This window comes from Dicentrarchus labrax, unplaced genomic scaffold (genome assembly GCF_905237075.1).
Source record: "Dicentrarchus labrax unplaced genomic scaffold, dlabrax2021, whole genome shotgun sequence".
NCBI lineage: Eukaryota > Metazoa > Chordata > Actinopteri > Moronidae > Dicentrarchus > Dicentrarchus labrax.
In genome coordinates this window covers 4,323,316-4,348,108 of record NW_026136714.1, presented here as the reverse complement: position 1 = coordinate 4,348,108, position 24,793 = coordinate 4,323,316, and the positions used below count along the sequence as shown (strand labels likewise).

The 24,793-nt window shown below is 40.2% G+C and overlaps 2 protein-coding genes and 2 non-coding genes across 7 annotated transcripts in view; 3 read left to right on the top strand and 1 right to left on the bottom strand.

The window, feature by feature from the left end:
• The window catches only part of sgsm1a (small G protein signaling modulator 1a), a 29,926-nt gene extending 12,685 nt beyond the window's left edge, over positions 1 to 17,241 (top strand). Inside the window, exons 4-26 of one of the 4 annotated variants that reach the window (XM_051422716.1) lie at positions 2,586 to 2,748; positions 2,995 to 3,147; positions 3,243 to 3,310; positions 3,943 to 4,088; positions 4,921 to 5,058; positions 5,166 to 5,290; positions 5,869 to 5,936; positions 6,037 to 6,200; positions 6,646 to 6,781; positions 6,882 to 7,025; positions 7,622 to 7,751; positions 8,246 to 8,310; positions 8,462 to 8,607; positions 9,535 to 9,663; positions 9,753 to 9,935; positions 10,410 to 10,481; positions 10,749 to 11,960; positions 12,121 to 12,245; positions 13,270 to 13,352; positions 13,492 to 13,601; positions 13,745 to 13,841; positions 14,281 to 14,448; positions 15,456 to 17,241. In XM_051422716.1, the coding sequence (XP_051278676.1) occupies positions 2,586 to 2,748; positions 2,995 to 3,147; positions 3,243 to 3,310; positions 3,943 to 4,088; positions 4,921 to 5,058; positions 5,166 to 5,290; positions 5,869 to 5,936; positions 6,037 to 6,200; positions 6,646 to 6,781; positions 6,882 to 7,025; positions 7,622 to 7,751; positions 8,246 to 8,310; positions 8,462 to 8,607; positions 9,535 to 9,663; positions 9,753 to 9,935; positions 10,410 to 10,481; positions 10,749 to 11,960; positions 12,121 to 12,245; positions 13,270 to 13,352; positions 13,492 to 13,601; positions 13,745 to 13,841; positions 14,281 to 14,448; positions 15,456 to 15,544 (3,914 nt within the window). In that variant the 3' untranslated portion in view covers positions 15,545 to 17,241. Of the gene's footprint in view, positions 1 to 2,585; positions 2,749 to 2,994; positions 3,148 to 3,242; positions 3,311 to 3,942; positions 4,089 to 4,920; positions 5,059 to 5,165; positions 5,291 to 5,868; positions 5,937 to 6,036; positions 6,201 to 6,645; positions 6,782 to 6,881; positions 7,026 to 7,621; positions 7,752 to 8,245; positions 8,311 to 8,461; positions 8,608 to 9,534; positions 9,664 to 9,752; positions 9,936 to 10,409; positions 10,482 to 10,685; positions 11,961 to 12,120; positions 12,246 to 13,269; positions 13,353 to 13,491; positions 13,602 to 13,744; positions 13,842 to 14,280; positions 14,449 to 15,455 lie in introns of all 4 variants that reach the window. The other 3 variants (XM_051422715.1, XM_051422719.1, XM_051422718.1) reach the window with 3 other exon arrangements.
• A 4,833-nt stretch (positions 17,242 to 22,074) lies between these two features.
• trnak-uuu (transfer RNA lysine (anticodon UUU)) lies at positions 22,075 to 22,147 on the top strand. The gene has a single exon. It is a non-coding gene; the product is annotated as a tRNA-Lys (tRNA).
• Positions 22,148 to 22,350: 203 nt separating this feature from the next.
• trnak-uuu (transfer RNA lysine (anticodon UUU)) lies at positions 22,351 to 22,423 on the bottom strand. Its single transcript has one exon. It is a non-coding gene; the product is annotated as a tRNA-Lys (tRNA).
• A 413-nt stretch (positions 22,424 to 22,836) lies between these two features.
• gatc (glutamyl-tRNA amidotransferase subunit C) lies at positions 22,837 to 24,764 on the top strand. Its single transcript, XM_051422199.1, has 5 exons — positions 22,837 to 23,175; positions 23,283 to 23,333; positions 24,150 to 24,319; positions 24,420 to 24,523; positions 24,612 to 24,764. The coding sequence occupies exons 1-5, from the start codon at positions 23,011 to 23,013 to the stop codon at positions 24,671 to 24,673; spliced, it is 552 nt and encodes a 183-aa protein (XP_051278159.1). The 5' UTR covers positions 22,837 to 23,010; the 3' UTR covers positions 24,674 to 24,764.
• Positions 24,765 to 24,793: the final 29 nt, after the last annotated feature.

Genomic DNA, 24,793 nt, shown 5'->3' with positions numbered 1-24,793 from the left:
AAACAAAGTATTGTTTGTAACACTTTCAGAGACGTTTGTCGCTGCAAAGAAAGGATTTTCTGTAGCTTGGTGGATAGACTGTATCTCTGAAAAGTGTCTATTGTCTCAGATAGCAAAGGTTTCTTTGCATTTTTGCCAACTAGTTAATCAGAAATGATGAGAGAGTAAGGAGGATGATCTATATTGGGAGACCTTTTAATGTTACGCTTTGTTCTGACATTTAGCTTCTTGCTCTTATAATGATGTGCGGAGAGAAGCAGCTCAGACAGATAAAGAGCAAAATGCAGGAAGAGAGGAAGGAGAAACAAAGATGCAGAGAAGACGATGAGGACACATTTTAATTTAAAATAAAAAAAACTAAAGGGTTGATGGGTGTGATGACACTTTTATTGTCTAGGGTGAAGCAAAACCCTGTTAATAGGGATCTGTAGCAGCAGCGGTGGCGGAGGAAGTGACATCTGGAGAGTGACAGGATGAATGCAGGAAGAGAAGCTGTATTTGAACAAGTGAGGATGATGGAAAGAGAGAGATCGCGATGCTGATGAGCAGCCGCCCGCCCCTCCCTCCGCTCGTCTCTCCCAGAGCTCGATCGCTCCATCAACAGGGGTTGCCATGGCAACCCCAGCCTTCCCCCTGACCCCATGTGAACAGAGCCACAGGATTAGTCCTGAAAGAGAACTCAAATGTCAACACAGCTCCAGGCGCTGCCACGTAGGCCTGAGAGAGGAGAGGGGTGTCTGTTTTTCTGCACAGTCGAATGACTGCAAGTGTGTCGTCATGTCATTGACTTGTGTGTCCACTACAGATCATCGTGTCTAATGCAAAGATTATTATGTGACGGCATGAATGAATTAAAAATGAAAATCCATTTAGGAAATATGCAGTCTTCAACCTGGCAAACAGTGAAAACACCTTTCCTAAAAATGTAGCAACGTTGTTTGATTATGTTTTATTATGTATTTATATACTGTAGTAGTCACTCATTCAGACACAAGAGACAAGCCACATTCTTCATTTCAAATAAATGCATAATAGTATGTACAGACACATAAATATGTTGCATATGGTGATGAAACTCACTTGACATCTGACATGCAGGAGCAGATCTAGAGAAATATTCATGAGGTGGCCAGAGGGTGGCTGATTTCATCTTGAATAATCACATATATCAATATTTGCTTGGGAAAGCCTCCAAAATGAAGATATTTGAACTGAAAAACATATTATTGTGGCACATTAGTGACGCATTGAATAGAAATATCTAAAGGCAACATTAGAAATCAATAAATTGTTTTATTTCCAAATCTTCAAACATTTTTCCAAATATAGGTCTTTTTCATTGAATTCAAGCCTCATTTAGTCTAAAATGTGGCTATAACAGATCAATTTAAAATTAATCTAAATTAATGTGTTAAATTTGACAGCATCAAATTTAACACTCATTCAGAGGTGGCAGCTGCCACCCCATGCCTGCCATCTACTTCCGCCCCTGCTGACATGTTGGTCACAGCAGGACTGACGCTGTGTGGATTATCCTGGTGAAAATAAATTGAAGTGGATTTGTGACATGCTATTATAAAAGACAAATATTTTGAGGCACAAAATAGATTTTTGGAACATATTAGATGCCGCTGTCACAAAATGTATTTTATTGTACACAATGTTGCTGTGCTACTCAATATTTTTTTACTAACAATGGGTCAAATTACTCTCTAATATGAAAGCTCTATGGAGTGCTTTGGCATCTGTTAGCTTGTTGTTTTGGTTCTGCCAGCCACAAATTTATTGTATTAAGAGATATTTTTCCCTGTAAGATAAGATCCACAGTGACGAAATTTGGTTTCAGTAGTCAGTAGTCCAAAATAAAGCTAAAAGGAGAGTCAATATTGGACTTAAATTTATCAAGTGGTTAGAGGCATGACTCCAAACGAGTACTAATGTTGCTCCATCTCTGCTGGATGTACAATAAATAGGCAACTATTTCCTAACGCCCCAGGAACTTAACAGTGTTTGTAGCTTCACCCAAGTGGCCAAAGAAAATCTATTATTACTTCCGACAAGGAGGTTATGTTTTTGGAGCAGTTTGTGGGTTTGTCTGTCGACCATTCAATTTTGGAACGGATCCAAATCACAGGGTGGATACACAAATTATTTTTCACTTTCCTGCGCATCATAATGGAAGTAAAAGGTGTGCTGTGACTAAAATACAAAAAAAAAAACCATAACAGCATCCTCAAACATGACTAGAAACATTTAATGTGACTTTTCTGGATTAAATCAGAATTACAGGTTTTCCGACCTGTTGGAATTAAAGTGAATGGTGTGCAGGTTTGGGCATCATAGTTGCACTTTTTGTGTGGCCAGAGTGCAATTTGCTCACATAATACAAACAATAAAACACATATTCTGTGCTACAAAATGTGGCTGTTGTTTTCTCTTTGTGCTTTGGCTCTTCATTATTATTTGTTACTGCGATGATTTTGTGGTGTCCTTAATTGTTTTGCTGTTCTGGCTTACAGTATTAGTAAATTGAGTATAAAAGAGTATAATTTATCTTTTCCAACCATGTGTTTGTGGCCACACAGCTGCAGTGGAGGCATGTGTTCTGCATGGGCTGAAACGTCGGGCAGCGGGCTTTCTGCGCAGCAACAAGATAGCGGCACTCTTCATGAAGGTGGGGAAGAGCTTCGCCCCGGCTGAGGAGCTGTGCAGGAAGGCCCAGGAGCACGAGCAGATCATCGAGACAAAGTGAGAGACGCACACATCACAGCAGACTTCAAAGCACACATCAAAGCCTTGTGCGAAAGCACTGAAAACAAATGGCTGTCTGCTTACTTGAAGGGCTGTTTTTTTTTTTTTTTATATGAAAAGCTTCTAAATAATTCATGTTTATAAGCTTTTATGAATCATGAATCACTGATGCCATTAGCTTCACGCAGATGCAGTTTTACTACGTTACACTTTTTTTCTTTAAATTTAAACTCTCTCCTGCAGACGAAGTCAAAGCTTGCAAAGTCAGGACAGCCTTCGCAAGATGCCCCGACTGCCCAGCCTCACCCCACAGGGAGTCAGGAACCTGTGGATCCGGACGGCTCTATTTGAGAAGGTGCTGGACAAGATTGTTCTCTACCTGGTGGAGAACAGCAGGTACGTTGAGAAGGGCCAGTGAATGTCTGTTCAATTATTTGTGTTACAAGAAGTCTATGTCCCCTCACAATTCCCCTTTAACGTCTGTATTCCAGTAAATACTACGAGAAAGAGGCTGTTCTAATGGACCCTGTGGATGGACCTATCCTTGCCTCTTTGTTAGGTAATTACATGTGACATCTGTGTCTTTTAATGTAATCATCTAGCTTGGGTTCATGTTTGAATGAAAATGTCAGTATCTTATACAAGTATAGGAGCGCTGAGTCTGTTCTGCAGCAACAGGGACATGGTCCCTCACTGGCTTCCCACCAGTAAACACTGAATTTTTCTTTTTTTGATGGGGCCGAGCCAGAAGCACTGCTGCTGGGGACTGAATTTGGATCTCAGCTTGATTTACAAGACAGGAAGAAGAAAAAGAACATTTCTGCCACACAGAATTATGTGGATTATTCTGGCTATTATGTAAATTTAGTTTTTAGTTTTATAATCTTTGCTTTTTGCCTGGGATTTATTCCATAATATTGTGTCTTTGGGTCCCTTAAAAGTATTGAAAAAAACGGATTTTAAGGGATAACAGGCCAAAACGGTTTTGAACTTTAATAAGAATTGTTTATACCTTCATGGTGGATCAAAAGAAAGATCACCTAGAGCCTGTTATGGTACATCTCTGAAAAATCTACCTTTTTAGTACAAAGATGTTCCGCTTCTACTCAACCATGTTTCAGATAATCTGATGCCACCTATTAGTTAACTAAAGTTTCTGCACTGTGTAACTGTTCCCATTCATTGTGACAGTGGGACCTTGTGCTTTGGAGTACACCAAGATGAAGACAGCCGACCACTTCTGGACAGACCCGTCTGCTGATGAGTTGGTGCAAAGACATCGTATCCATGGTGGCCACTGCAGACAGGATTCTCCCACTAAGAGGCCTGCACTGTGTGTAAGTATTAAAACTGGTTGTACACATGAGCCTTGGAAGTAGGGGGGCTGAAGGGGGGCTGCAGCACCCCCTAAATCTGGCATTAGTTCATAAAAATATTCAAACTTACAACGTCCTCCAGGAAAGAGGTTTTACCTTCAGTTTTATCTGAAAAAAACTATTATGTATTGCAAATTATCCTCATTATTCAAATGAATGCAAAAACCATTAATGTCATGTGTTTAGCATTTAGTATGACGTCATTAGACTTTCTCTCAGCACCCCCAACTCTGACTGACTTCCAGAGTTCCCACTAGTGCAGGATTAACATCAGGCTCCTTATCACGTTTATAGAATATATTTATTTTGCTTTATTAGTAGGCAAGTAGAGTTTTAGTGCTGCGTCTGATCAGTTACATTCCCCTCTGAGATGCTGTCTGTCTGATTAAAGAGGAGCTGCTAGGATTACAGTGTAAAGTGAAGCACAGCACGTCCCAGGAGAAAGAACAGAGTGTATCTGAGACCTTCACACTTCAGTTCAGTCTTCAAGTTATCAGTGAACCAGGTCAACTCGGCCTAACACCACAATACTTACAGTCGCGTGGTGTTGTGTATTTGTGTGTGTGTGTGTGTGTGTATTTCATGCAAAAGTAGACTGGTCTTTGGCATCAGGAAGAAAGGAGGATGCACTGGTACACATGAATGAACATTAGATTCCTAATTTGAAACAGATTTTATTCATGGGAAATGTCTGTACTGTGACTGCTGTAATTCATTCGGCAAAACTAGTCATCATTTGGTGTAGTTTATTTTGTTATCTGATTTTCATATATTTTCTGTCTGTGTTGTGCAGATCCAGAAGCGGCACTCCAGCAGCAGCATGGATGAACGCCCCTCCCCATCACCATCAGCTCGTGAATATGTGGAGTCCCTGCATCAAAACAGCAGGGTGACCCTACTGTTTGGCAAAAACAATGTGCTTGTACAACCGGTAACTGTCTGATTCCTCTTAATGGCTCATAGATGTATAGATACGACACTCCCCAGATTCAATTTAATTGCGTGTAATGACAACATCCGACCTGATGTCTGTTTCAGAGGGATGACATGGAGGCTATCCCAGGTTACCTCTCTCTGCACCAGAATGCTGACATCATGACCCTGAAGTGGACGCCCAATCAGCTCATGAATGGCTCCGTTGGAGACCTGGACTATGAACGCAGGTGCAAAATTATCCAGCTGCACATGAATTGTGATAATGGTGATTGTGTCTACAAAGCCTGCGTTTGATAATATTAGTAATCCTCGTATTAGGAATATCTCTCATGTATTATGCTCCCTCAAAGACATGTAAACACTTATTTCTTTACCTTTTCTTTAACACTTACTGAATAATGCAGCGAGCTGGCGTGTGGCTCAGGGGATCAGTATGCAACTGATCTGGTGAAGCTTATTTTCAGCACACCAGCAGCCAGCAGATGGTTTATTGACCAAGACATCAGTCAGACATCTTTCAAACCAGCAAACCGTGTTATGTTCCTGTGCCTGTGCATGGTTTCTCTCACCCAAAAAAATTGATTATTGCATTAGCCAACTAACGCGCCTGCTCGTCTGTGCGCGCACTCCTTGCTACTTTCTTTATTAGCTATAAAATTAATGTTCCTTGACATTTTGGCTCACAGATAATATGTAAACATCTCCTTTGGATTTGTTTTTTCACTTTTAGCTGGTCCACTGGGTTTGCTGAGACTAGTCTGGGTTGTTATTTTACTGCTTATTTATTTGATGACATTTCTTTCAGTGTATACTGGGACTATGCCATGACGATCCCTCTAGAGGAGATAGTTTACTTACACTGTCATCAACAAGGTGGGTCGACCCAGTCCTTTACCTTTAAACCAAAACTCAGTGTTGAGTCATGATCATGAATTAGTCAACAAAGAAATCATCTCCCGTATATTTTCTGCAGTTGACAGTGGGGGGACGGTTGTGCTGGTCAGTCAGGATGGGATCCAAAGACCGCCACTTCGCTTCCCTAGAGGTGGCCACTTGCTCCAGTTCCTCTCCTGCCTGGAAAATGGCCTGCTTCCTCACGGCCAGCTGGACCCTCCACTCTGGTCCCAGAGGGGAAAGGTCAGCAAAGGAGGTCTCTCTTTGGGGTCGCTCTCTGGCTTTAAATGCAGCAACACAAATTACACAAATTAGGCATTCTTTCTAGAAAAAGACAAACTAAATCAGCCTTTATGTGATCAATAAATCAATAAAAAAAAAAGACATTTGAAATTGGAAATACACGCACTGCCTGGTTGTATTCATTGGTTGGACTGATACTGATTAATGCGTGGCTTAATGTTCTATCTGCACCGACACACAAGAAGTGTCTACTTTAATGAATGGATGTATCTGCAGCTAAACCGAATAATGAAAACCACCCACGCATGTTCAACCACTATTAATAAGCTTAAGCATACAGACACTCATCCTCTTTATTTTACACGGATGGCCTCGACCGGGCTTTAATGGTTAGTAATGTTTCACTGTTGGCATTAGTTTAATAACTGTTATATTCTCATCGCAGGGAAAGGTGTTTCCCAAGCTGCGGAATAGGGTTCCTCAGGGATCTGGATCCACAGACTCGGTCTCGGATAAGGAGGAGGACGAGGCCACAGACTATGTCTTCCGCATCCTCTTTCCAAACAGCCAGTCAGAGTTTGGTAAGATTTCCTCCAGAGAAGCAAATTAATATGAGCAGCGCCCACGGGCCTCGCCAGACTGTTGCATTTTTATGAAACTGTTGCTCATTGTTTGTTACAGTGACTGTAACCCATCCTCCCCATCTGACTTCCTCCCTCTCCCTTCAACTGAGCGGACAGTCCCCCTCCAAAACAGGAACCCTGGTTGTACCCAAGAGGTCCTGCAGCTGTCCTGAAGAATCCCCCTCACTCACAGGAAGCAGCTGTAACACTGTCACACCTCGGCTTGTCTGTCCGTCTGTCAGCTTGCCTTGCTTTAATTCCCTGCCTCTAATATCCTCCTGGCCTGTCCTGCGCCTCTGGCAAACTTTATTGATGTGTCCTGTTATTAAAGCCCCTCCCACTCCCTGCCAACTTGTGTTACACCTTTTTTACTGCATTAAAGCGCAGTAACCTTTTAACAGCCGATGGGTGGACAGCTGATTGATCGAATATGGCTTCCGAACTGAGAGCGGCTATTGCTCAGTTAATCTTTCTCTCTGTAATAATGTAGCTGAGTATGATGGCTTCATGCTTTAAAATTGTGCATCAGTTCCAGTTCCAGCATAAATGTTTTTGTTTATGTGCTTTATCTTTGCTCTAACAGGAATCAAGCACAAACACATTTTGCTCTGAAGTGCTTTCAGCAGATCACAATTGATCATCATAATTCTGCTTATGCGATATGTCTCCAGCTGTGTTTAAATCATCAAAGTGCAAATGTAATTGTCCTTGAAAGCTTGAGCAGCATAATGCTTTTTAAGTGACAATGACGGTTTGTGTGTGTGTGTGTGTGTGTGTGTGTGTGTGTACATGTTGCAGTGACTCCACCAGACTTGATGGATCAGGGAGCTTCAATGTGGCATCCCACTCTCAGGAAGTCCTCATGTTCCTCTTGTTCTCAGGGGAGCTACTCTGATGGGGCCGCACCCAAGGGGTGCAACCATGAGAGGTGAGAGATAAACACACTTCAAGCTAGACTGAGTTGTGTTAGATTGTGACAGGGGAAACTGCTGAAGGCTCCTGAGACAAACAAGCTCACCTGACATCCCTTATTGCCGACCAGAAATCCACAACAATGCAGACCAAACTGGGAAAGGAGCAAAGATACAAGGCCTTAGTAATTACCCAGAAGACAATTATGTGACATTTACCTGACTGATGTGTTGGGAAAATGAGGTGATAAGCAAAGCATCTAAAATGGTCGGAGGCTGTGAAACAAAAGGTAAACCTTTTGTTCTATATGGCAGCGCAATAGGTTATCATTTGAATGATAGAAATGCTTGCTCCAACACGGTAGTTAACTCTACTATTAACTACATTATCTCTCATACATTCAGGACGTTATAATTAGCTTCTCATGCACTAGATGATTAGTTTGATTGTAATCTTTTGAGGAAAGAGAACATAATAGTTGCATTATATGTTTGCTGTATCATCCTGCAGGGCTCCTCTGAAGCTGCTGTGCGACAACATGAAGTATCAGATCATCTCTCGGGCATTTTATGGCTGTATGTATGATTGCTTAGTGTGTACACTGAAAAGCCGTAAATATTTGTACCTATTCACGTTCACTATGACAGTGTCATAGTAGAACATAATATTTTTAATGATCACTAACATCTGCAGAGGCATTATGTAATTAACTGTATTGTCAACCAGGGTTGGCATACTGCCGTCACCTGTCCACTGTGCGTACACACCTTTCTGCTCTCGTCAATCACACCATTGTGGCGCCCGACGTGCCGCGCGATGCCTACAAAGGGCTGACCACAGACGTGTGGCAGACGTTCCTCCAGGACTGCACAGTAAGCATCGCTGGTGTCACAGCACTGCAACACAAACTTCACATTGCTGCTGACAGTATGCCATCCACACACACACACACACACATGCATGTCTACTCCCAGGCTCTCTCTTTCACTCTGTCACTCTTCTGTCTCATCCATATTCATCTTCTGCTACTCATGTGGCACACACAATTAGTCTCACAACAGTGTGCATGAAGCACGGCTAATGGAGCCGTCAGTCTCAAAGTCCATGTCTACAGTTTATCTGGACACAGGTTACATTTACCTGGAGCCATGGAGATTTTGAACATAAAAACAATGTTTTTACATGTTTTATAAACAAATATTTCTGTTTTGTTTTTCATAATGGCAGTGTGATATTTAATTATTATTTGGGGTAGAAAAACCCAGAAAAAGGAGTCACAAACAGTAGTTTGACAAAAAAAATGGTTTCAGTCGGCTAAAAGAAAAGTGTTTAAAATTAAAAATGATTACTCTTATACTCTTTCTTTAAATAATTATTTTATTATTTTATTAATTGATTTACTTTGGAGCTACCTTATAAAACCCAAACAAATCTGTATAAAAATGTAACATAAATGAAGGAACACCAATTAAGCCTTCAGTAATGTCTTTGATCTGCAGTTACATCTGAAGTTAATAAATAATAAAGAGCACGTACATACTGTTCAGGAACAGTTGGGAGATGCACCAGTGCCCGTAGTCTTCTCCATCTGCCACCCTCCTGGATGCATTAATCATCTTCATTGATAGAGTAAAAGCTACTATGCCTCTGTCTATAGTCTGCCATGCTGTTGTATTGAAGTACTATTGAATTTTTAACGGACGATGAGCGATAATTGTCTTTCTAAAAGAAGGAGAAACTCCAAAGATTGACCAAAAAGCAACTACTGAAGTGAAGGACTGTATGCTTTGTCTCTTCAGGCATACGAGGAGAAGGAGCTGCTTCGTCTGGTCTACTTTGGTGGTGTAGACGCCTCGCTGCGTAAAGAGGTGTGGCCTTTCCTGCTGGGTCATTATCAGTTTGGGATGTCTGAAGCTCAGAGGAAGGAGGTTTGTCATTTCCGCGATTGTGGCTTTGCTCCCTAAACCATCTTCCATCTGAACCTCTGACCCTTGATCCCTCGTTCCCTAAAACCCAGGTGGACGAACAGGTCCGAGTGTGCTACCAACAGACCATGCGTGAGTGGCTCGGATGCGAGGAGATTGTCCGCCAGCGGGAGAAGGAGCAGCATGCAGTAGCGTTAGCGAAGTGCACGTCTGGAGCGAGCATAGACAGTTCAAGTCAGAAGATGATCCACCATGACTCCACCGTCAGCAATGAGGTGAAGCAGTAATACTAAACTCAGAAATGTTTATTTGCTATGTTGCCTGGCACTTGTTGTTGTTATTATATTGTGTCTTCAATCAGAACATTATAGGAAACATTACAGTATATATTCTGAATTAGGCCAGTTTTATAAATAAATGTTGGTCTGCTAGCTATGGGCAGTACTTTGCAGCTTGTGAATACTGTTGTGTAAGGTAGCTCTGGAACGATCTTTCTATTCCATAACATTTTAAAGACATGGGCATTTACTAGGCTTAGACTGTCTGAAAAAAATAAGCTATTGGTTGAATTATGGGAAATGTAAAATCCAGGGTCTTTTGGGCTTGACTCATGCTAGGAACTTCAATTTTCTTTTTTATCTCTGGAGAATCCCTTTTAAAGTGAGCACAGCACATGAGCCAAAGAACAATAAGACTGTATGTATAAATATATATTATTTAATAATAACCTGAATGTCTTTATTACCCAGTCCCAGTCCTCCCAGAGCTCAGACAGGCAGAGTCTGGCTCGCCTGCAGAGCGACTCCAGCAGCAGCACACAGGTATAAAAGACTCACCATGTTACAGCCTGCACAGATGATCTTTTGAAAAAGGTTTTTCAAACACAATAAACAGAATTTCTGTTACAGTTTTTAAGCATCCTGATCCTTTAATGAGGCATTTCTCAGTACATGGCTAAAGTAATGCATGAGATCTCAACTTTTGGGAATCAATATTCCTCATCCCTGCATTCTCTCTCCTGCTAGTTCTTCACATCCTCCCATCCCTTCCCCTGGAGTAGCCTGCTTCCCTTTGGCTTGTTCTTTCAGGTGTTTGAGTCCGTAGAGGAGGTAGACCAGATCGAGACGGAGCCCAAGAACGAAGAGGCCAAACAGATGCCAAAGATGCCCAATGGAGCTCTGCAGAACGGGACAAGCTCTCCAGACTCTGGACATCCCTCCTCCCGCAACTTCTCTGTCACCTCCGGCCTGTCAGACGGCTCACTCAGCACAGAGGACAGCGCCGCGCCTGATACAACCCCGAGATCTTCAGCTGTCTCTCAGGTGCCACAGAGCCCTGTCAAACCTGCAGTGGTAGAACGCGAAGATGTGACAGAGGGAATGGACAGCCAGGTGAAAGGTACAGTGAAGGACAAAGAGGAGGAGGAAGAGGAGGGGACAGCACCTGATGGGGCCAAAACTGCAGAAAATACCAAGGCTGAGGTCATGGGTGACAGCGTGATCCAACCATTGGAAGAGGGGCTGGTGACAGTCAACAAAGAGACAAGTCTGCAAACTAAAACACAAGAAACTGTTGAGGAGTCTGGAGCAGTTAAAACAGAGGGGACCAAGTGTGAAGACGCACTGGCAGACATTAAAGGAATTAACTCTTTAGAGTCAGGAGGAACAGAAAAAGAAGTGTCCGATCGGGATACCACGATGGTATCAGCAGCTGCTACAGAATCCAAAGGAGAACTCGCTGAGCAAAGTCTTAAAAAAGACGTAGAAGTGAGTGTTGAGGGAACATCAAGGCTCAAGAAAACTGCAGAAACAAATGCGGAAATGGAAGAATCAAAGACAAGTAATCCACAGGACGTTTTGTTGGCAGAAAAAGAAAATATATCAGTCGATCCCGTGGCTCCTGCAGTTGAAAAGAACCTTGTTTTCTCAGCAGACAGCGCAGTCTTGAGAGCAAGAGAAACCTACTTTACCTCTCAGAAAGACGAGGCTGATGCCATGACTGAATCTGATGAGTCTCCCTCAGCCATAGAGATGGAGGAGATCCCCAAAGCCAAAGTTTCCATGGTGCCTTGGAGCAGGAAGGGACACTGTGAAGCATCGTCTTTCTCTGAGGACTCAGCCCCTCATGTGGAGCTCAGGCAGGAGGAGGAGCATGGAAAGCCCAGTCCAGAGGGCACAGAGTCCAATCTGTCGGAGGAGCCAGAGATGGAGAGCCTTTACCCTAACTTTGAGTCTCTGGCCGGATCTGAAAACACCAAGAATGAAGCGCCCTCTCAAGAATCTGCTGGGAGTTCCTTCTCTGTATGCATACATATATTATTTTTTATATTATATATTATATATTATATATTATATATTATTATTATATATTATAAGACTTCAAATTAATTTATCCTCAGGAAAAAAGCAACTCTATAATGAGATTAATTTATTCATTTATGTCATGTTTTGTTTGTTTCAGCAAGAGCTTTTGGACTTGTATACATTAAATCTGCACCGCATTGAAAAGGACGTCCAGCGCTGTGACAGAAACTATTGGTACTTCACTCCCGCCAATCTGGAAAAACTGCGCAACATTATGTGCAGGTAACACACCGACAGCATCGGGATGTAATAGAGAGTGCTCATTTTACCCATCATCATACATACAAAAAGGCTGATGGTATGAATATGAAACTTATGTAACATTGTGTAGCAATATGATTACTAAGAATTCATAAATATATATAGATATATGTATAATCTTTGGAAATGTAAACATTCTAATGAGTGTCTGGATTACCATTACATCATACCATTCACTGCTTATTTTGTTTTTATGAGATAGATGCTCCATAAATGAAGTTACTTACTGAAGTCTTACTGTCAACAAATTCCATAAAAAGACCCCAAAACAAACAATGAACTGATCCTACTAAAAAGTATTACTTATTCCTCTCTACCATAGAGCTCCATGTTGTTGATTCAAGGGCACAATAGTTTATTTTGAGTCAATCACACATACTGTTTTCTCTCTAGAGCAGCAAATGTGTCAATCTACAGCTGAAATGTCTTTAGGTCTTCAGTAGAAACAAATGGGTTTGCGGTTTGAGTGCTGCAGATAAATTCAACCAATTCCTGTGAATTCTGCACAAATTCACAACTTTTCCACAAATTTATAAGATATTATCATAGTTTCTGGCGAGTTTGAACAATCGTAGCTTTTCTCCCTTGTAAAACATTGAGCTATACGTCACCAAACTACTAGTGTTTTTATTCTCATTAGAACAAGTTGCTTTTGATTTTTAATTGATGGAAATTAGGCATTTTTCTTCCTAGTTCACCTTCACAAAGGCAGAGCTGCACCTTAATGGGGCTCCTGGGGGACCTCCAAGGACAAATAAAAATATTATAGTTAAACTGTAGAGAAGCATGTAAATGTAAATTATTCTAATAGATTTTTGCTCTTCAAAAGTAGCTGCCTTGATAAACGGTGAATATTATTTTAAAAAGCATATTTTCAGCATTGAAGAAATAGATGGATCTCTAAATATGGACAGCAGCGTATGACTTCTATTGGTAACTAAAAAGAGCGCAGTTAAGTTCACTCCTCTCGGTTGTGTATTTCCAGTTATATCTGGAGGCACCTTGACATCGGTTACGTACAAGGCATGTGTGATCTGCTGGCTCCACTTCTAGTCATTCTGGATGACGGTGAGTCAACACTGAATCAATTTTTATTTTCCCTCTTTTCTGACATTTGGTGTATTTTTATTTTTTTTTACAGCTATTGATGTAACAACAGAGAAAATGTTTCTCACTCCGGCTTCCTCTCTCTGTTTCCTCCTTTCAGAGGCCATGGCTTTCAGCTGTTTCACTGAACTCATGAAGAGAATGAATCAAAACTTTCCACACGGAGGAGCGATGGACACTCACTTTGCCAACATGCGCTCTCTAATCCAGGTGACACAGCACCAGTAAAGTCTTCTCTGTAGCAGCCACTAAATCCATTCATTACCCACAAAAACTCCCCACTTTTTCAGTTTTCCTCCACAGCCAATCTCATTATTTCTTTTCCCGAATCTCCTCTGATCCCCTCTGTACAGATCCTGGATTCTGAGCTGTTTGAGTTAATGCACCAGAACGGAGACTACACCCACTTTTACTTCTGCTACCGCTGGTTTCTCCTAGACTTCAAGCGAGGTAAAGTGACAGCATGGTGTGAAATAATTTGTGCCAATTAGACGTAGGAGATTCACTCCTCTTTAAGCCGTGTTTGTGGATAAAATGCCAAACCACTTGGCAGCTTGCTAACGAGGGATGTAGTGATTAAGGCTGGAAAAAGGATTTAGCAGTCAGTTATATTTTTGGAAAACAATTCAAGGGAGTTGCTTATGAAATAATTGGCATGAGCTGCTGCTGTGTGGATAGGTTTTATAATTAATATGCCTCATGCTGAAGAGTCAACCATGCGCTATTTTGTTTTCCGTTTCTCACCTGGGTATCTCAGTATATCCTCACATCTCAGCAAACACCTGCTTCCATTTTTATCTCTCTCCACTGATGAATCCACTTCCTACAAATTCGCCCTCAAACACTGACTTGGTTCAGCTCCCATTCCTTTGTGTGCTTTGTCTTGCAGAGCTGGTGTATGATGACGTGTTTGCAGTCTGGGAAACCATCTGGGCAGCCAAGTATGTCTCTTCTAGTCACTTTGTCCTCTTCATTGCCCTGGCGCTGGTGGAGATCTACAGGGACATCATCCTGGAAAACAACATGGACTTTACTGACATCATTAAGTTCTTCAATGGTAAAACATATAGCTTGTTCTCATACATCCCTAAAGGGGCCACGCCATGATTTTACACGTTTAAAGATCAGTTTACTCGTCAAACGGCGTACTATTCAGCGTGCCAAAACAGTTGTTTAATGTTGTTTATGGCTCTGAAGGATCATCTGCATAAACAACCCAGAATGAAGTCGTCAGGGGTGTCTCAGCTTGGGTGTGGAGACAACAAATTTATAACCAAAATGTTCACTTGTAGTGGGAGTTTGAAAGATGTGAGCATTTTCCAGGTATGAAGGGTCTAACAAAGACATGCAATCATGTTTCATTATTGTAAGAGCTTGACTCGTACTGAGGGCTGAAAGTCAGTCAAATGTCGCACCAGTTTTGTATCTGGGTTCACAAAGACGAGAGGAATTAAGAGAATCCGACACTGTTGCAATGACAGCTGTCATCAGAGGAGACGAATAACACACATACTTTGATACAAAAAACATCAATAAAGACTTCAGAGTCCCAGTATTTGGCAGTATTATGTGATTTGCAGCTTAATATTACGTTATATAAAACTTTAATAAGTTCATATTGTTCAGTAAATCGCTCTGAGAGTTGCCACAATAATATCGTTCGCCAGTGTCACTGTCGTTAAAGTTGTTGTGTGAACTCCACCATCCACTTGAATTAGAACAACTTATATTAAAGATATATATTTATAGTTGTTGTTATAGTTACCGTTCTTGGTGTGGGCGGCACTTAATACTAAATTGCTGGAGTCATTTTATTCCACTGGAACTTGATGCTTCTCTATTGTTACTGAATGTATATATTTAGTGTATGATTCATGAAGCCAAACAGCTCAATATAAACCTTGTGTGTGAAGAAGTGTTACAGCGTGCATCCATTGTCTTACTTTGGATCGACTGACACTATTCAGATGATTTTGGGAAATATATTCAGCTATTTGTGTTGTTTTGAAGTGTTATTTTTGGCGTAATTTCCCTTTAAACTTCACACGTTTCTTTGTCTTTCAGAAATGGCCGAGCACCACAACATAAAGCAGATTCTGACCCAGGCCAGAGATCTGGTGTGCAAGGTGCAGATGCTGATAGAGAACAAGTGATTGTACTGTGTGTGTCTTCTTTTCCTTCCAAGTAAAGTGTGAACGGCTGTAGCAGCACAAGAGTAAAATACATACGAGCACACACGCTCTCGCACACACACACACACACACACACACACACACACACACACACCCACTACACAAAGCCTTTACAATCACAGTTTGCTGCTATGAGCCTTATTGACTGTATCCACGATGTTGTTTGTGTCGTCAACAGGTGTATGAGAATATTATGCTTCATATTTGTCAGTATGTTCAAGTGAAAAACAAAATGTATCTGGGGAAAAAAAACTATTTCTTTAATTTCTAAATATTTTTGTCAGAAATCCTTTTAAAGTGTCAGTCTTAATCCGAGTGCACTTAATATTTTGAGATAAGGATGGTTTTAGTTGCACATTTCAAAACCAAAATGCAGAGCTGAATTCAAACCAGAGACTATATTTATGAGAAAGAATACATTGTGATAATAGATTATAATAATTATTTTAATAGTCTAGAATAAACTTTAAATATATTAGCAAGTTACCCCCCCCCTCCGTTTTCCTGTCCCTTAATGAAGGAAAGAATGTCAGCAGACTTTTAATTTTCTTTAAACACCCCAAAAATCGAATTAATTTTCATTGATGACTGATTCAGAACACCAAAATGTTTCCCAAACTCTGTTACGTTTCAACACGACTCAAGAATATTTTAGCTTTTAGCACCATGTCAGTGATTTTAGCATCCAACAGTGTTTTTAATGTCCTTTAACTGCCTTGTCTGCCAAATATACTGTCTTTATTTGTTACGTGTGAAATGTACTGTACTGAGAGAAAAAATGTGTTTTAACTTATGAGGATTATATTATGTTAACACTTGTAAAATCATAACCTAATATTTAAGTGACTTATGGATGTTTGGACGGAGATTTATATAAATCAACAAGCCTGATTTTGATCTTGAGTTATTTTTCATGATCCAGTGAACCACTGTACATTTTGTACATTTTGATTTATTTATTTGTTTTGTCTTGTATTGTCTGCCACTATAGTTTATTGAATCAAATGTTAATTTAAGCTTTTAATACATGGTTGAATATGGAAGATCAGACGTGACGGTGATAATATTTAGTCACAGTGACCAAATTAAAACGTTTTGTGGTTCCACGTTGTTCAGATTATTTAGTGTGAGTGACTTAAAATGAAAATGAAAGGTACAGTATGACAAATATTCAATTAAAATAGTTATAAATTAAATGATCTGATGTTTTGAGGGAAGCTGTTTTGGCAGATTTGGGGCTTGTGAGGACAAACAATATATATTTTAACCCCTAAACTTCGTACTAATGTTGGTCTCAGTTACCGACCGGCTATCATTCATTGTCTAAAACTTCAATGAGTTGGTCTTCAAGTGTTGCTTCATGAATGTGGTAAGATGAATTGCTTTTAATATTGGTGTTTCTTTGTGAATGCTAACTGCTGTCGGTTAAAAAAAAAAAATTCTATTAATTTATTGTGACATTTATTTGCCAAAGTATGTATTTATTTATTTATTCATTCATTTTCATATGCTGCTTTGTTTGTAAAGCTGATATTTTTATTTTGTAGCCAGTTCTTCTAAATGTGTATTGTAAAACAATAAAATTATATATTAAGAATCCTAATATATATATACACAAAATGGTATATGTTCTTATAATAAAAATAATAAAAATGGAATCATCATTATTTTTCCAAAACGCATTGTGATGTGCATTTTACTACACTCAATCCAACTGAGGTGAGAGAGTCAGACACAGTGTGTATTAACAATAAATAATGATATATTATTTATTGTTTTACAGAAGCTGCTGCTCACAAGCTAGTTTATTATAGTGCAAAGTAGTTTAATCTCCTCAAGAAATACACATTTTGAGTGAAATACTGTATCATGAAATCAGGATCTTTTAACTTTTTATCACCAAACCTGCAAATCTAAACACATTCCCAATAACCTCAGCTGTTCTTTAAGCTTACTGCTCATTAGCCAATGTACATGGTAACCATTATACCTGCAAAACATCAGCATTATCAGTGTAAACACATTAGCATGCTGTGGTTGGCATTTAGCTCACGGATGGCTCCTAACAATAAAGCTGTTGTCCAAACAGGGATTTGAACCTGAACTCTCTGATGCTCTCAACTGTGTCACCACCATACATTGTGAGTAAGTTACAGAGGAGGGCAGAAGACTAAATATAGAATATATTCTAATTTCAACAACAATAACATCTATTTTTATGACTGATTCTTTCAGTAGCTTTGTGTCACAATCCAGTTGTCTAACAGCATACTTTGATCATGTACTATATCCAGAGTGCAGCTTTTAGGACTGGAATAACTATAACCAGGAGGTAGAGTGGGTCGTCTACTAATCAGAAGGTTGCTGGTTTAATCCCCGGCTGCCTCTGCCCTTGAGACAGATACTGAACCCCAAATTGCTCCCACACTGATTCACAATTACTGTGGGAATTATTAAAATCGTGATCATGTGATTTTTTGGGGGGGGGTCTGCTCTTAAACTTGTATAACAGGATATATGGGACCCTGGCATGTATTCAGAACTACAGTACTTATATATACTATATTATAATGTTGTTTTGCCACAAATGTTATCTTTATCCTAATATTTCAGCTTCTATTGCGGTTTTTATTACATGTCCATTATTTGTGCAGCCCAAAGAGAACAACAGCGACTATATCCGAATGTATTGTGACCAGTGTTGGGCAGTAATAATATTACTTTCCCCAGTAGCTAGTAGTGTAACTAATTACTGATACATTTCAGTAGTAATTAGTTACAATATTACATTTGTAGGAAAAAAATACGTAATCATTTAATCATCAGAATTTAGTATTATTTATCAGATTACGATTTTTAAATATATAATTTAAAAAAAAATACACCGAGGACACATTGGTCTCTTTTCTTATAGAATACACTTATCAATACTTCTTATTGACGTTTGTTTTTATAAACATTTTAAAAGTAACAAATTAATCAAACGGTACTTTTTAACAGATAAACCAACTTTTAGTCGAAAGTGTATTTTGTTATTCTATAAGTGCCAAAATGGTTCCTCCAGAGCTTTCCATCTATGTTCACAGCCAATCAATAAAACCTAATCCCATCATCTCCGTCTCCTTGCCTCTGTTGACAGCCAGTCACTATGATCCATTTCCATTTTTTTTTTTTTTAATATACTATGCACCAATCACGTATCAGTATGTGCATCTTTACCTCACATTTTACAGCCAATCAATAAAGTCCATTACCGAAATCTCCGTTTCCTTGCCTTTGTTGACAACCAATCGCTATCGTTCGTTCCCAAAAACTTTCCATCCAACTTTCCAGCTTTACAGGTGCCAGAGTACTCGACTTACTTTGGATTAACGTTACTACATCGAGGTAAGAAGCCGACAGTGTTGTTATATGTAGTTGGTTAGTTAGCTAAAACGTATAACGTGTACTAATGTTAGGAAGAAGAACGTCTTATTTATGTAGAGGTTGGGGATAGCGACCAGTTTCATTAGTTTTAATGGACGTTTACTCATTTCAGCTGTAATTCAGCTTTGGTTTCCTTCAAAGAACAATACACAGGCTAACCATAAAACTGCACCAACCTTTATTAACTTTATCATGACGTTTTATGACGTAATGTGGGGCTTGTGTTGTTTAAGCGGGCTAATCGATAATAAACATAATATAGGCTAATTGTAAGTCTATGTAATCGAAATGGTATGTAATAATCTGATTTATATGGAGTTATGGCATATTATTATACCCACACACCACATTATCCCCTCCTCCCAAATATCAAACTATAACCGTGTCCAAAAACACTGAAATGAAATCTGTGCTATGTGAAATAAATGTATGAAACTGATTAACTCAGTTCTACTGAATAGTCATAAACTTTGTATATTGCCACACGCTATCTTTTATTGGAAGATGGCTTCCAAGCACAAGAAGCACAGGGCTATGAGTGAGGGTGAATGGATGGCCCGCCTGCGCAGGTTTGCCACAGTGGGGGTCTGGCCTTCTGAGGGGGGAAACAGACCGGCACCACGCCAGAAGAAATGGCATGAGCTGTATCAGAAGGTAAACTTGGACATGTATATAAACACAGGAAAGCTATGTCATATTTAGAGAGAACAGATAGTTATGATTCACTGTCATATGTTACAGATTGAGAAGTGTCCACTGCAACAAAGGGGGCAAATGTCTCTGTTTGGGGGGACACGGACATGTGACTGTGGTTTCCATACGAAAAAGGTATAAGAAGTGTTTCATAAAACTGTGATGTGTTGATGTCGTATTGTGTATTTTTGAATTTAATTTCCTTTTCTGTGAAACTGCAGCCTTCCAGTTTGGCCCCTGTGGCCCCTGTGTCATCCACACCATCCACGCCACTACCTGTACTACTTGTAACACCGGGGCAGTCAGGAACAACATCTGGGAAGGCACCTTTAAAGCCTACTTTGACTTTGGCATCGGTAAATGCATGTCTTTATGCAGATATTTATGTTATCATATGTTATATAACATTTTAAAAGGCTTCACATAATGTTATTAATTTCTTTTTGTCAGTTTACAAAGCCGCGGTATGGTGGGTCCCATGGTGCAGCTTTAAAGCCAAACGTAGGTGTGGCAAGGACGCATGCAACCAAGGTATAGTCAAGAAAATGAAACTTCATTCCATAAAGATATGCTGAGTTTATCTAATTATCGTTACTGCAATACCTGATAATGATAGATTATTTCATTCAATATTGTAAACAGTCCCTCTTACTCTTGCAGGCTATTAGCACTAGCGCAGAGTCCCAGGCTGTATATCCAGACCGTCTCCCCCCTGTCTCTTCCTCCTTCTTCTGTGTCTGAAGCCACCTCTGCTTCCTGTGCTCCAAGAGCTGCTTCTGGAGTTGTGAGAAACTCTTTCATTTAATTGTTTTCTTCACACTAATATTGTTGGATCACATAAATATGTTGAAATTTTGAACAAACATTCCTCATAAGTGGCTTGTAATCATATCTATATGTTTGTCTTTTTTAATACATTAGGAAGTGTCAGCCGCTGCCTCCTCTCGGACCTCCTCTGGGACCTCCTCTGCTCCTCTCACCCCTGTTATCAGCTCCGCCTGTGTTCCCTCTGCTGCTCCATCTGTGGCTGGATCCTCTGTCCAACCTGCTGAGAATATGGTGACCGCTCCAGGTTCAGAGTCTGGATGGCTTCCCGCAAAGTTGCTGAAAACCATACCACCACAGGATCAGAAGTGGGTTTCAGCAGCTTTGTGGAAGCAACATCGGCTTCGTACCGACCTGAAGCTGTGGTATGATCCACCAGAGCCAGCTCTGATTTATCACCAAGGCCCCACTCCAGAGCGTTTCTTTACACACAGGCTTCTACTGTGGATGCCATACCACCTCTGGAAGATTCAGGCTGTCCTGTCCTGTATGTGGGAGACAGCTCACAGGCTATGGGGCGCACAAGAGAGCCCGCCAGGTTCTGTATGTGGACCGGTACTACCTGATGATCACGGAGACTCTCTGGTGCAGTGCAGTTGGGTGCAAAACGGCCTTTATTTCCACCAGCAAGGCCATCTTGGACCAGCTGGACTTAGCCCACAGGTTGGAATTTAGGCTGATCCTAACTCGAAAGTAAGTATACTGAGGTTATTTAGCTTGTGTAACAAATGTTTGTCATTTAAAATACAATTGAGATGAGCTGGTTTTAATGTTTGTGTCTTTCTGTCTCTCTTTCCCTTTGTTTATTCAGATATACCTGTGACATGCGGGTCATAAGGTTCCTGAGGGAGAGGGCCCTGGGCAACAGCCCTTCTCGCTTGGTGAGGCAGCTGCGGGAGAACCACAGCGAGGAGGTGCCTGCTCAGACTTCACTTAGCCAAGTGTGCTCCCTTGAGGTACCTTGGTGCCTGCTCACTGCTCATGATCATCTAAGCTTGTATAATATAGGACCCTCGCATGTATTCAAAACTACAGTACTTATATATCTATATTATAATGTTGTTTTGCCACAAATGTTATCTTTATCCTAATATTTCAGCTTCTATTGCGGTTTTTATTACATGTCCATTATTTGTGCAGCCCAATGAGAACAACAGCGACTATATCCGAATGTATTGTGACCAGTGTTGGGCAGTAATAATATTACTTTCCCCAGTAGCTAGTAGTGTAACTAATTACTGATACATTTCAGTAGTAATTAGTTACAATATTACTTTTGTAGGAAAAAAGACGTAATCATCAGCATTTAGTATTATTTATCAGATTACGATTTTTAAATACATAATTAAAAAAAAAAATACACTGAGGACACATTGCTCTCTTTTCTTATAGAATACACTTATCAATACTTCTTATTGACGTCTGTTTTTATAAACATTTTAAAAGTAACAAATTAATCAATCAAACGGTACTTTGTAACAGATAAACCAACTTTTAGTCGAAAGTGTATTTTGCTATTGAATAAGTGTCAAAATGGATCCTCCAGAGCCCGGATAGCTCAGTCGGTAGAGCATCAGACTTTTAATCTGAGGGTCCAGGGTTCAAGTCCCTGTTCGGGCGGTAGCTGTTTTGTTGGTATCCTGCAACCCCTAGTGTTAGTGGAAGAAGTATGATTAGTTTGTCACATAGTTTCTATCAAATAGATATATATACTTTATAAATATGGAGAAAGTTGACACTTGTATGTTGTGAAAACAGTTGAAACGTCTATATTTGACACTAATCAACCTCACAGTCTTAAAATCCTCGAGCAAAAACATAGACGCCCGAACAGGGACTTGAACCCTGGACCCTCAGATTAAAAGTCTGATGCTCTACCGACTGAGCTATCCGGGCGCTCTGAAATCGACACGAGCTGATATCATTCTTAAAAAGTCATTATATACTGTGGGAAACCTTCATTTTTAGGATCACACAAAGCGAAAAAATTAAATATCAAAATCGATCCGTGGCCCGTTATTTCATTTCCTATGTTTAATCTGAGCAATAAATCGAAAGTACAAAAAAATGAACCGTTATTTGTTTTTTGGTATCAGATTCATAAACGAATAAGGAAATAACAAACCGTTTTTTCATTTTCCGATTTTGGAATCTCAATTGAATATGAAAAGAACGAATGACACACGGATTATTAATGCTTAATTTAAAACACCCTCGTTGTATTTTAACTAAAAACCAACCAGTCTGTTGTCTACCTGGGACAAAAAACGAACAAGGAAGTACGTGGACGTTAAACCTCTCGCCTCACCTCGTTTTACCATTCTCTGGGCTAACTACGGCAAGCCGTTAGCTAACGTTACGTCCATGTGAAGCTAGTTCAGAGCCCTTTTCACTGACTTTCCGGGTGAGTGAGTAAACAATAAGACAATGCGAAACTATCTTAACACAACTCGGACACAGCTGGGTCGCTAATTGTGCTTAAAATGTCCGCGTTTGGTCTCGTTGCTAAACGCGGCGTATCGCCGAAGATAATCCGGCCTTCATTTAACCTGTTAACTAACGACGGATACTCAGCAGCAAGCAGCTTCCTGCAGGGCCACAACACTAATATAACACGTCTGTTGAGCTCTCAACCACACAACCCCAAGGTAAAGTAAAGGTGAATGAGTGTTATTTATAATGCAGTCTGTCTGTTTAGTGCCAATATAGATTATAAACATCTTGAGTCTTGATACCAGCTTGTTTCTTCTTATAGGTACCAAAGGTTGCAACATGGGAGCCAGCATCAGAGGACCAACTTCCACCGGTAATATATTATAATGACTGGGTGTACATGCATGGTGGTTGAGTAATGCCTTGTTAGATTTTAGATGTTTAGTTGAAAGCCCATCATAGGGCGTCATTATAACATACACAAATATACTCAGAGGTTTATTTGTAGTTAATATAGTGCTTAAAAAGTCTGAGTAAGACACATTTAGGGTTTTTTTAGTAGCATATTCCCTTATTTGTGTTTCTACAGTTTCCTATTGAGCTGCCGCAGAGATTAGTAACACTAAGAAGACTCATTTTGTGTGTTTTTTTTGTTTTTGTGAGGGCCTGAAACACAATCTCACACACACAGGGAGAGATGAACAGTTAAGGACTACCTCTGTAATGCCCTGGAGGTGGACTGGCAGCTCTCCAGCTACCGGTCCACGCTCCATACTGTGGTCCGTGCTGGACTTAAACCGGCAACCCTCTGGTTCCCAAACTCAAGTCCCCACAGGCTGAGCTGCTGCTGGTTAAATGACAGTGAAACCAAAATATCCCAGATACAGCCACTGCCATCATAATAACTACCTGCAATGACAGAAACCATCTTATTTGTCTTATTTTGACGTATATTTAGATTTTTAGTTTGCCTCATGTCCCATCTGCTAACGAGGAGGCAGCAGGCTTTATGACCTATACTGCAGTCAGCCACCAGGGGGCAGTCGAGGTGTTTCAGCTTTCACTTATGGAGAGCCTTCATGGTCCTGACAGTGTTTGGTTGTTAGAAATTATTAATGGATTCAATAATTACTTATGGGATGATGGGAAGGAATCTGTCTCTCACACACACACACTGTTGATTTTACAGCCTGCCCAAATCCCCGCTGACCTCGTGGACAAACTGGAGAGACTCGCTTTAGTGGATTTCCGCACCAAACAGGGACTGGCCTGTTTGGAGAAAGCTATCAGATTTGCAGATCAGCTGCATGTTGTTGACACGTCCAGTGTCGAACCAATGGACTCAGTTCTGGAGGACAGGTATGGTACAGATGTGAAAAACAAGACACAAACACACACAGTTATAACCACTCATGATAAGAGTCATGGAAGTTATAACTCTTTATTAATGCACATTCAGGGCGTTAAACCTGAGGGCTGACGCAGTGACAGAGGGGGGCTGTGCTGAGGAGCTGCTTCAGCTCTCCAAAAACACAATTGAAGAATACTTTGTGGCACCACCAGGTAAGAATACGTTTACTTTTAAACTATATACATATAATTTAAAGATGTTTTTGCTTTCATTCGACTTATATTTGTGTTCTTACTGCAGGAAATATTCCTCTACCGACGAAGGAGGAGAGGGCGTCCATGCTGAAACACTCAGAGTTGTGATGTTTATGAATTTATCTGTGATATTTATTAATCTTTCTTATTTGGGAACTTGTTTTGTAAAAAGAATAAAGACTTGATGTTTATGCATTTAGATGTTTGTTATGTTTCAGTTTTATTTCA